At 35.8% G+C, this 13,022-nt stretch overlaps 1 protein-coding gene across 1 annotated transcript; it reads left to right on the top strand.

The window, feature by feature from the left end:
- The first annotated feature begins 11,968 nt into the window (after positions 1 to 11,968).
- Positions 11,969 to 12,609, top strand: LOC148294776 (uncharacterized protein At2g29880). Its single transcript, XM_088251882.1, has 2 exons — positions 11,969 to 12,115; positions 12,418 to 12,609. Exons 1-2 carry the CDS (start codon positions 11,969 to 11,971, stop codon positions 12,607 to 12,609), a joined length of 339 nt encoding a protein of 112 aa, XP_088108008.1.
- Positions 12,610 to 13,022: the final 413 nt, after the last annotated feature.

The raw sequence follows: 13,022 nt of genomic DNA, 5'->3' as shown, positions 1-13,022 counted from the left end.
CCATTTCTAAGGATTCTGGATCAGCCATGGCAGTCTCATCCACCCTTTCTTCTTAAGCAGCAGCAGAAGCTCCATTTGTGTTCTTCTTAAGCTTTTTCTTCTTGGCTTGAGTTGGTGAGGGCCTGCCAGCAGGGGAAACTGCAAAACAGATAAGATATTCTCAATCCAATTCTGCTTAGGGTGTCTCAAAGGAAAAGAGAATTTATTTGTTCTTTAAACCATTACCGTTTAGTCTAGATTGACTGCGAGCATCTTGACTTTTGGCAATCTTCTTCCTTTTCTTTCTTTGCAAAGTAAATTCTGATTCCTATTCTTTTTCTTCCTCTTGTTCAGAGGCTTCATCCTCTAGGTCCACCTCTATATCCACAGCAGAGATAACAGAATCCATTACAATGAAGAAATAGACAGATAGGGAAGGAGTTTTGAGCAGAACATGACAGTTTCAAGGAAGCAGAACTCCCCAATAACCTTTCCAGCCCGAGCCTCTTGTCCTCTAGAGCTTCCAACCATAGAAGGGTCTGAAATAGTCAAACAGAATTGAGTTAGTTCATGCTTATTTGAAGTGAGAAGAATTGAAAACCAAGCAAAACTAAAGTTTACCTTCAATAACTTGAGCATTGATATCGTTGATCAGATTTTGTCTATATTTCTTGGCATCCCCTTCTGCTTGGATAGCTCCAATATTCCAATCTTTGAAGGTAGCCTTGGGAATATCACTGGAAAACTTCATTCCGTGGAATTTTTTACCCCATTAGGTGTCAAAATCGGTTGAACTGTAGGAATTTGGCTCCCATGAAGGATATATTGCATCCCGACTGTTGTTGATCTTGTTCACTGAGCATCTGCAGTCCTTATGCACTTCAATATCATCTACATCCCTCCATGAAGTGCCTCGATTGCAGCCTCTGTAGAATTTAACTGGAATGGTTTGAGGGCAACCTAGTTGCCTCATACAGAAGTTAGGTTGATATACTTCTCCTCCCAAATAAGAGCTCAGAGGAAGACCTCCTCCATAAGGAAAACCCCTGGCCAACGCAATGTTGATGAACTTCTTCCTAAAGTCAGTTCTTTCTTCCTAAAGCAAGTTCTTTCTTCCTTCTCCTTTGGCTCCTTCTCAAAGAGTTTATACCCTGGCTTGAACTTAGGATAGGTTCTTCTCAACACCACTTGCCACTGCTCAGCATAACTTTTGGTGCAATCCCTGAAGAAAGTCAGGTACCCCTCCACATACCTCATTGGCACTTCTGCCAACATCAATCGGATTGCCAGAACCTAATTCTTGTGCAGAGGTACATCCGGAAATTTTAATTATGGGAAATATATATGAAGCCAAACTTGAATCATCCAGAATGCACCTAGAGCTAAGACATTCAAAGGGTTTTCTGTTGTGGCAGAATGCAGATTCTTGAACATATGAGATAAAATTGAAGTTCCCAAGGCCATGTGTGTGTGGTTATGCAATGGTTATGCCAGATGCTTATATTCAAGCAGAACTGCTAACGATCTATTGGGAAAAATGAATCGGTTGAGCCCGTATAGGAGGAACAGTATATGCCTCTGATTTTTGCCATTCTCATTCTGGAATTTCTTCAGGTTATTTGAGAATGAGCAGTTTTGATTGATGTCTGCATTGGGGATAGTGAACTCATGCGTTACTCTCTCGCCATTATTCCTTCTATGGTAGTCTCCAAGTGAATCCGCATGCCTTCTATGTGGCTTGAATCTGAAAATTTGAGCCATATCAAGCTGAATTTGAGACATCGGACCCAATTGAAAATCGAAAGTGTTGGTGGAAGAGTTCCAGTAGGGATGGCAACGGGACGGTTAGGGACAGGGTATGGCAATACCATCCCTATCCCTGTCCCCAGCCCAATCCTCAATTTAGGCTTTTCGGGGAATCCCCGTCCCTGTCCCCGACAAGGAGGTGCCTCCCATTCCCGCCCCAATCCTCGGTTTTTAATAAAATGTTTATTGTTTCTTATCAAAAGCATCGTATGTAGAGTTAAAATAATTTCTCAGCAAGGAAAAAAAGGACACAAAACTTGAAATAATTTCAGTAAGCACAACAAATCCATCTAATCTTAAGTTAGAAAACCAATCCCAAAGAAGTATTAACAATATTCTATCATCAAATAAAATTTCACAATTTCAATGAACTCTCCTATGCTTCATCATTCATAGTTTTAATAAAAAATAAAAAATAAAACAAAGAGATGTTCTCTATTTCAATGGTAGACTCCTACAAAAAAAAAAAGAAGATAAATACATTACAATAATTTAAAAGAAAATGAGAACTGGCCATTATATAAGAAAAATCAATTTAAAAAAAATAAAAAGAGCTATTAAATATAAGAGTGTTACCTCTTCCTCATTATTATCAACTTCCTCATCTTGAACAGTGACTCTTCTAACTGTATGAAAAATATGAAAAATAATGTTTTACTTAATATGAAAAATATAACCACACAGATATTTCAATATCTCTTATCTCACTCCATAACCAATCACAAGCGCACATCAATGCCTGTATTGTTTTTGAATGAAGCCGACAACAATGAGTGCTTATAATCCTTTCACTAATACTAAAGCAAGACTCTGAAGCAACTGTGGATACAGGAATGGCCAAAATATCTCTAGCAATATCATGCAAAGTAGAATATTTGATCCCATTTGATTTCCACCAACACAATATATCAAAATCATCATCATCATTCCTAGGTTAAAGAGACTCTTCTAGATAATGATCCAACTCAGATTTAACATGTCCATGGGTAGTGGAGTGAGAAACAAACACATCCAATTGCTTTACCAAATCAAGTTTAGGCATAGATGGCCTCGATGAAGAAGTAGGAAGCCAAGATTCAGATTGCACCTATTGACTTTGTTGAGATTTTGACTGATACTCCTTGACCAAGTCATAAAGAATATCTTTATATTTCTTAATCTCTTAAGCTACATTGTTTGGATATATTAGAGGGCATAAAAATTCAATTTGCTTCATCTTATACCTCAGATCCAAAATACTTGCAACTCCCATCAAACCATGCGTTGTATCCCAATACTTCTCAAACTTTGTTTGTATATGTAATGCCATTGCTTGCACCTCTTCTTGTTCAGAATTAAGCCAATCATAAACTGCTAATCTAATAGCACAAATATTCTTAAAGTAAAGATTGGCAGTAGGATATTTGGTCCTTGAAAAAAGCACAGTCACATCATAAAACATGACCAACTTATCCACAATCAAGTTATTCTTGCGTATTCTTGCAATCTTAAGCATGGAATATGTAGAGTTCCATCTAGTCTTACAATCAAGTTCTAACATTTTAGAGATTGGAACTCTCAACTGTCTTGCCAAGAAATTTCTTCTCCCTTTTTTGGGTTCCTAGCCAAAATGCAACATTGTACCTAATTTTCTCAATACTCTTTTTAATTACCTCTAAGCTATCTCTCACCACCAAATTTAGAATATGAGTACAACACCACATGTGGAATAATGTCCATCTAACATAAGTGAACTGGAGCAAATCTTATCGAACACTATCGCAATCATGGAATAATTTATAGAACAATTATCTATAGTTAAGGTAGACAACTTACAGTTAAGATTTCATTCGAACATGGATTCCAATAAAGCATTAGCAAGTACCTCTGCCGTGTGTGGACATGGAACATATATAAACCTACAATAAAAACCAAATAAGTCAAAATCTAATTATTTTTTTTAAAAAGTATTAATAATTCAAATAAGAACATTATAATAAATTTACCTTATTAGTCAGCTTTGTAAATTCCATGCCTCATCAATGAAATGTGATGTGATAGTCATGAATCCTCTCTTTTGATTATTCGATCTCCACATATTTGTTGTAATGTCAATTCTATTTATGTTGGTGTCCAACAACTTCATTGTTTTCTCCCTCTCAATTTCAAAAACCTTAAATATATCTTTCTTGATAGTGTTTTGAGAACACACCCTAAACCAAATTTAGAATATGAGTACAACACCACATGTGGAATAACGTCCATCTAACATAAGTGAACTGGAGCAAATCTTATCGAACACTATCGCAATCATGGAATAATTTCTAGAACAATTATCTATAGTTAAGGTAGACAACTTACGGTTAAGATTCCATTCGAACATGGATTCCAATAAAGCATCAGCCAGTACCTCCGCCATGTGTAGACATGGAACATATATAAACCGACAATAAAAACCAAATAAGTCACAATCTAATTATTTTTTAAAAAAAGTATTAATAATTCAAATAAGAACATTATAATAAATGTACCTTATTAGTCGGCTTTGTAAATTCCATGCATCATCAATGAAATGTGATGTGATAGTCATGAGTCCTCTCTTTTGATTATTCGATCTCCACATATTTGTTGTAATGTCAATTCTACTTATGTTGGTGTCCAACAACTTCATTGTCTTCTCCCTCTCAATTTCAAAAACTTTAAATATATCTTTCTTGATAGTGTTTCGAGAACACACCCTAAACCAAATTTAGAATATGAGTACAACACCACAAGTGGAATAACGTCCATCTAACATAAGTGAACTGGAGCAAATCTTATCGAACACTATCACAATTATGGAATAATTTATAGAACAATTATCTATAGATAAGATAGACAACTTACGATTAAGATTCCATTCGAACATGGATTCCAATAAAGCATCAGCAAGTACCTCCGCCGTGTGTGGACATGGAACATATATAAACCTACAATAGAAACCAAATAAGTCACAATCTAATTATTTTTTAAAAAAAGTATTAATAATTCAAATAAGAATATTATAATAAATGTACCTTATTAGTCGGCTTTGTAAATTCCATGCATCATCAATGAAATGTGATGTGATAGTCATGAATCCTCTCTTTTGATTATTTGATCTCCTCTCTTTTGTAATCCTCTCTTTTCTTGATAGTGTTTCTAGAACACACCTTAAATAATGGTTACAAAGCATTGGAATACATCTTGAATCCAATATAATCAACCATGGATAATGGATATTCATGAAGAATAATCATATTTGCAAGTGTCCTCCTAGCATGGCCGTGGTCAAAATTATAAGTACCAAGCTTGATGGTCCCATCACTTGACTTTGTAGGATTCAACATTGATTGATCTATGGTTCTTTGTGTTTTATAAAGACAAGACTTTACATTATCAAGTAAATGTCTAGTCTCATTCTTGCAATTTGCACCTAAGGTATTCTTACAATGAATGCACACAACTTTCATTTGACCACAAATTTCTTTCTTTTCAAAATGTTCCCAAGCAGGAGATCTACCTTTCCTTTTATTCACAGCATCTTGAGTTGAACTGGTGGCTTCCGTGTTGTTATTTTCACTACTACAAAAATTGAAATAGACGACGGGGAAACGCCGTCGTCTTTTTCTTTTTCAAACCGTCGTTAAATCGACAGTCGTCTTTTTGAAAGTCAAACTACGACGGTAATTCACCATCGTCTATTATATGTAAAAACGACGGTTTTTAAAAGAACCGTCGTCTATTACATGTAAAGACGACACTTTTTCTGAAAAAACCGTCGTTATTGAATGTAAAGACGACACTTTTTTTTATAGAACCGTCGTCTATTAAATATAAAGACGACACTTTTTCTGAAAAAACCGTCGTCTATTTAATGTAAAGACGACACTTTTTCTGAAAAAATCGTCGTCTATTTAAATGTAAAGACGACACTTTTTATGAAAAAACCGTCGTCTATTTAATGTAAAGACGATACTTTTTCTGAAAAAACCGTCGTCTATTTAAATGTAAAGACGACACTTTTTCTGAAAAAACCGTCGTCTATTTAAATGTAAAGATGACACTTTTTCTGAAAAAACCGTCGTTTATTATATCCAAAGACGTCTATTAAATCTAAAAAAGACGATTTTGTTCCAAAAAATCGCCGTTTATTATCTGTAAAAATGATGTACTAATTTAATTTTAGATATCCTAAAAAATTATTTCTTTCATAAAACTTGAAGATTCAATTGTAATTACATTGTTTACCAATCTTGATTCCTACTATATCCATACAAAATACCATATTTATAACATTATAACCTATAATTACAAAATACCATATCCAAAGCATTAACCTATGGTTGTTGTATCTTCCACAATTTGTACTTGTTCTCCACATTCAGCTGTCATCTTGGAGTAGTGTTCTAAGTCATCTTGGTCAAATGGATCTTATATTCTTCTAAGTTGTCATCTTGGCCTTTGAGCTACACTTGATATAAGCTGCAGCACCTATTTGCCATGTCATCTTACCTGAGCAATCAAAAACCACAATAAGATTACATTATCTTGCTGTCATTTTAACTAACAAAAAATATGCATAAGCTTATGCAAGAAAAGTTCATTTGTAACACAATACAGAAGAACATTTTGACTAACTTAGAGTTTCTTTTGTGACGTGGATGGCGAGCTCACCAAGAAGGCGCGATGGAGATCTGTCATCGAACCTCAAGCGACATCGAAGACCAAATCTGATGTTCTAGGATTTTCCCATCTCGCAAGGTCTCTAGATCTGTTTTCAAGGTCATCTTAACTAACAAAAAATATGCATCATCTATACAAGCATAAGCTTATGCAGGAAAAGTTCGTTTGTAACACAATACAGAAGAACATTTTGACTAACTTAGAGTTGCTTCTGTGACGTGGATGGCGAGAGCTCACCAAGAAGGCGTGATGGAGATTTGTCATCGAACCTCAGGCGATATCGAAGACCAGATCTGATGTTCTAGGATTTTCCCATCTCGCAAGGTCTCTAGATATGTTTTCAAGGACATCGTCGTCGTTGACTGTGAATATGGCGTCTATGGCGGCTAGTGATGACTGATGCGAAGAACGATGGCGTTGATGGCGTCGCTGCGTCGATGGCGTTGACGGCGTCGCTGCTTCGATGGCGTCGATGGCTGGTAGGTACGTATGAGGAGTAGAAAGGTGAGAGATGGAGTGTTTCAGATAGCTCAGGAGGGTTTCAAGAAGAGAGGAGCTCAGGAGGTTTCAAGGAGGGAGAGATAAAGTTTTCAGAGACGGGGGAAAATCTGAAAATTTGTCGAGCGCGAATTCACTTAAGTGGCCTTTTTTTAGCGTGTTTTAAAAGACGACGCTTGTTAATGAGAGATAAGGTTTTCAAAGACGGGGAAAAATTTGAAAATTTGTTGAGCGCGAATTCACTTAAGCGGCCTTTTTTTAGCGTGTTTTAAAAGACGACGCTTTTTATAAAAAAATCGTCATCTTTACATATAATAGACGACCATTTTTAAAAAAAAACCGTCATCTTTACATATAATAGACGACCCTTTTCATAAAAAACCGTCGTCTTTACATAATCCGTCATTCGTTTGTTTTAAAATTAAGTCGTTTATTATGATTTACAACGTCTTTAATTTCTTAATGCCGACGTGGTTTGTGGGTTTTATTAATAATATTTTATTCTATTTAATTCGAAATATTCATAATAAATTTAAAATAAATCCAAAAAATGCAACGTCAACTCCTATGAAGTCATTGAGATATTTTCTTCCCCCTTAAGCTTTAAAAAATTAAGTTTGAGTTATACAAATTTAAAATTACCACCAAAAAGAAAAATGTTTTCATGAGTCACAACATCACTTATACTTTAATGGTTTAGGGTTTAGGGTTTAGGGGGATAAAGGTTTATTTTTGGGGTTTAGGGTTTATGGTTAATATATATTAGGCCGTAAAACCATAATCCATTTTCTAAAATTATTTAAACATATATATATATAATTTAGGGTTTATATTTTATGGTTTAGGGTTTAGGGTTTAGGGTTTAGGGTTTAGATGTAATAAGCGTCATGATTTTATGGTTTAGGGTTTAGGGTTTAGGGTTTAGGGTTTAGATGTAATAAGCGTCATGTTTATTTATATTGTTAACGACGGTTTTTTTGTTTTCCGTCGATGATTATCGAAGAGCGCATTTCTAAACCATGATTTCTTTAAAATGACGTTGTACACACATAACAATGTCATAGTTTTTTAAAAAGCGACGTAAAAGGTTTTTCAAACAACGCTATTTTTCAAACCGTCGTCTTTACATATAATAGACAACCCTTTTTATTAAAAAACCGTCGTCTTTACATATAATAGACGACCCTTTTTATAAAAAAATCGTCGTCTTTACATATAATAGACGACCCTTTTTATAAAAAAAACCGTCGTCTTTACTTATAATAGACGACCCTTTTTTATAAAAAACCGTCGTCTTTACATATAATAGACGACCCTTTTTATAAAAAAAATCGTCGTCTTTACATATAATAGACGACCCTTTTTATAAAAAAACCGTCGTCTTTACTTATAATAGACGACCCTTTTTATAAAAAAACCGTCGTCTTTACATATAATAGACGACCCTTTTTATAAAAAAAACGGTCGTCTTTACTTATAATAGACGACCCTTTTTATATGAAAATCGTCGTCTTTACATATAATAGACGACTCTTGTTATAAAAAAACCGTCGTCTTTACTTATAATAGACGACCATTTTTATATGAAAACCGTCGTCTTTACATATAATAGACGACCCTTTTTATAAAAAAATCGTCGTCTTTACTTAATAATAGACGACCCTTTTTATATGAAAACCGTCATCTTTACATATAATAGACGACAGTTCTTTCAAAACAACCATGTCTTTACCAAAAAAAGGACACTTGATTTTTAAAAGACGACGCTTGTCATACCTGTTGTCGTTGTTTTTTGGTCAGATTTTAACTCTAAAGAAAAGCTTTTTAATAAGACGACGCTTTTTTATTTGTGTGCGTCGTTATAAAAAAATTCTCAACAGTATCTCCATTTTTTAGTTGTTTAAGTCACTTATCCACGACGGTTTTTTGTTACCGTCGTCTTTCTAAAAACAACGACGGTTTTTAGTTCTACCGTCGTCTTTTTCTGGTCGTCTTTTGCCCTTTTTGTAGTAGTGTTTCAGTTACTGTTGAATTGCTATCATTTTTAGTTGGTGTAGGATTGTTATCCTCCTCAATTTGGTTTCAGGAACTTGAGTTCCTTCATTGCTGTCACCCATCTAGGAGAAAAAAAACATATAAATTAAAAATATAAAGATTGATACAGTAATTGGAAGGTACAATATTTTTTATTATATAATTATCTAACTTACTACAATTAATATATTTTATTTATATGCAATTGGATTAAACAACAAGAAAGGAATTAGTTATAGATGATAAACAAATATTCAATATGAACATGTTAATATTGAATATATAAGAATATAGCAATAAAGATGTGATTTTTATTCTCTCAAAACGAAAAGAACTTCACTCGAAGGCTTGCCACATGACATACATGCATATGCTTTGTGGTATTGATTGCTTTTTAGAGAGAACAAAGTTAAAAACAAAAAATTATCAAAGAGAGAAATCTTAAAGAGAGAACCTTGCTGACCTTTTGCACACGAACTTGATTTGAAAGAAATCTTAAACAGAGAACCTTGATGTGCAGTCGCTCAAAGAATTCGAGAGGATAGCAGTGTTGTAGTTGTGTAGAAGGAAGGAATAAGGAGCAACTCTAAGGTAACTTTGTTTATTATATTATATTAATATATATTTCTATATATTAATTATAACATAAATATATTACTTATTGGGCTGGGTTCAGGGACAGGGATAACTGTCTGCCGCGCAAATCTCATGGCCTGGAGTTCCGGGCCGAGGGGATGTGCGTTGACACGCGGTTTCCTGCTTTTGGGTGCGGTGCGGTTGTGCGCGGGCGTGCCAGCACGATCTACCGTGCATCGAGATGTTGATGAGTGTAGGATGGATAAGTGGTGCGCCTGTTTGAACTCGTCTTCTAATCAAACGATTGGAGCTGAGAGAGGAACTAGTCTCGGCTGTTAGGTTCACGGCCTGAACTACAAGGCCGTTAAGTGATGGTGTTGGTGGTGGGTTTTGGGTGGTGCTCCGGCGCGCTGCTCAGGGAGCGACGGTCGTATGATATATGGGGTGAGGGAACGAACAACAGAGATGGTGCTCTGGCGCCTTGAAATTCAAGGGTCGTATGATATATTGATGAATGAATCTTCCTTACAAACTATCACTACTCCTAGGAAAGCAAGTAAAATATTGAAAGTGCATTACAGGAAAATATAAGTTGCTCCGTGGGAGGCTTTTGTTTGGTGTTTGAACTCGTTGAATGTAGCTTGAGCCTTGTATTTATAGGAAGAGTTCCTGGATGAGTAATCGAGGCTGAATTTACGCATAGTGGAGTCTGATTAGTGCAAGTGGGTGTCCAATCGACATTTGGGATCGTGAAGCATGGTGGTGTGACCTCATAAATCCTGGTGAATCTCGGCCGCCGCCCTACTCGTGGTTTCTGCGCAGCTGGCCGTGGAGACGCATTTATTGCTCTGATAGCTGGTGACCTAATCTCTCAAGCTGCAAGAATTCTTGTGAGAATGTCTACGTCTAATCACTCTGTCTTCTGTCGCAAAAACCTGACTTCAGTCACTTCCCACCTTCCCTCATGCATTAAATGCTTATTTGTGGCCAATGGGTTTGCTGCATTAAACAGGCGCTACTTCATTAAATGAAGCATGGGTCCCTGCTATCACGTGATGATCTGACTTTAATATTTCTGGCCGTGATTTTACTCAGCTTCGGCCTCGGCCTGCACTCGAGGCCGAGATGATCATGCCTTAGCATTTTTCTTTTGTCTTTAGGAAGGCAAAGTACCTTGTTGAAACGCTGCGTTTCAGTTTTACAAGCAAGTGCCAGGGCCGAGAAAGGGGGCTCCTTCGGCTAGCTCACGGCCGTGATTTATTAGGCACAAACAATAACAAAACCATCCATGGCCCTACTTCAAAGATCAAATTATTTGAATTAAATTTAGCCCAAAGTTCACAAATTCTTAGGGGGGGGGGGGGGTGTATTCAATTAGGATTCTAAAGCGTTTAAAAAGATTTTAAAAATCCGGGTGTATTCAATTTGGATTTAGACAAACTTTTAAAAAGTCTAGAACAGTTTGGGTGTATTCAATCTAGAATTGTTTGAACGTTTAAAATGTCCATCTAAATGTGGGTGTATTCAATTAGGACTTGGAAAAAGTCCAAATAAATTTACCTGTATTCAAAAGGAGATAGATTTGGAAAGATTTAAATTAAGTGTTGGAGTTTGGAGAATTTGTAGGGTTTAGGTATAAATAATAAAGGCCAACATAAGTCCAACCTCCACCCCAAAGATTTCAGACGACGTATTTTTTTTCTCTCTGCAAAAGACGAACCACACTCCAAAGGTACGCTCTCTCAATATTCTTGTTGGTTTTCCTTCTTCTTCCATGGTTTTTCTTGTCTGTTACTGTTCATTGATGATTATTGGTTGATGTTTTTCTTGTTTTTATAGAGGTTTTGCTTGTTATTAGAGGGTAGCTTGTTTTTAGGGTTTATCTTGGGGTTAGGGTTTATTAGGTACCCCGATGACGAAGCTTTCTCTTGTTCACTGTCAAGCAAGGTGAAAATATGACTGGCGCTTTTTTTCTTTGGATTGGAAGGGAGAAACAGGATTTTTTTTTTTACTGAAAATATGTCAGGCAGTGCAGTGGAGGGTTGTGTTGTGTATAAGGCGTTAATATCAAAGATAAATTATTATACCTCCAACTATTTGTCTTCTGGTTGCATGTATATACGTTATTATGTTATAAATATTTACTTAAAATATGTTAAATTTTTATAGTTGTTTGGTTTCTGCACTTTATGTAATATTGCTTGATGAGTCTTGTTATTTTTTGTCTGGTTATATGGATGCATACGTAAACAGCTACTTATAAAATTTTCTTTTTTTGTTGGCTTGGTTTTTATGTGTTGGTATATCATAATGAGTCTATTGCTATCCTTGTTTGTATAACTAACAATAATTTGCATATATATATATATATATATATATATAAAGTTTAGAAATGGGAGATTGCAAACAAGTAACTAGAAAAGGGAAGGCCAAGAAAGATTATAGTGCTTGGAGTGTGGAAGAGAGCAAAATGTTGTTGCAGCTCATGGTTGATGCTGCATCTCGTGGATGGCGTGATGCCAATGGCGTGCTAAGCAAGGCAACCATAGAAACCAAAATATTTCCCATCCTTAATGAAAAACTTAGGTGTCATAAAACCTATTGTCATTACCAAAGTCGGTTGAAATACTTTAAGAGAGAATTTCAAAAATATTCACAACTTATGCGTCATAACTCTGGGTTTGGGTGGGACTCAAACACAAAGAAATTCATTGCTCCTGAAGAAATTTGGGAAGACTACTTTAAGGTTAGGTTCTTAACTTCTCTCTCAATATGCGTTATGTGGTAACCTAAGTACATAATTCATTACTAATAATTATTATTTAATTGTTGTTTTTGTAGTCCCACCCAACCCACAGGCATATTCAAACAAAAACTTGTGAGGACTATGAGGATTTGCAAATTGTCATTGGGAATGCAACTGCGATTGGAAAAAACTCATTAGGATTGGGTGATGGTACTGATGCAAGAACTTTTGGGGTGGAAGATAGACAAGTTGGAATAGAGGACTTTGTTTATGATAATGACACTTAGGCCTTTGTACCAAATAATAATGAAGCATCACACCAAGATCCACCACTTGGACATTCTTCTTCATCCTTACCTTTTCAGGCCAATATTTGGACAGGTCCCTCAAAAAGCTCAAGCCAGAGGAAACGAACTAGACCAGAGCATGAAGAGAATGGTAGCCAATATGAAACATGTATGGACAGAATAGTTTTAGCATTGATTCAATTGCTACCGACTTCAAGGGAGTCCATAGCCTATTGGAAAAAAGGGAAAAAGATAGGGAGAGGCAGAGTTATATATGGGAAGCTATTAAGGAGACCCCAAATGTGGATGAACGTGCTCGTTATAAAGCCCTTTCTTTGTTGAATACTACTACAAAGAAGGAAGCATTTTTGTTGATGTCCCCTGAAGAGCGCTCAAGTTGGATATCTTACAAT

The sequence above is a fragment of the Prunus avium genome, chromosome 4 (assembly GCF_965620075.1).
Source record: "Prunus avium chromosome 4, drPruAviu1.hap1.1, whole genome shotgun sequence".
In the NCBI taxonomy this organism is placed as follows: domain Eukaryota; kingdom Viridiplantae; phylum Streptophyta; class Magnoliopsida; order Rosales; family Rosaceae; genus Prunus; species Prunus avium.
Note: the sequence above shows the minus strand (reverse complement) of the source record. Positions and strands in the feature narration are given on the sequence as shown.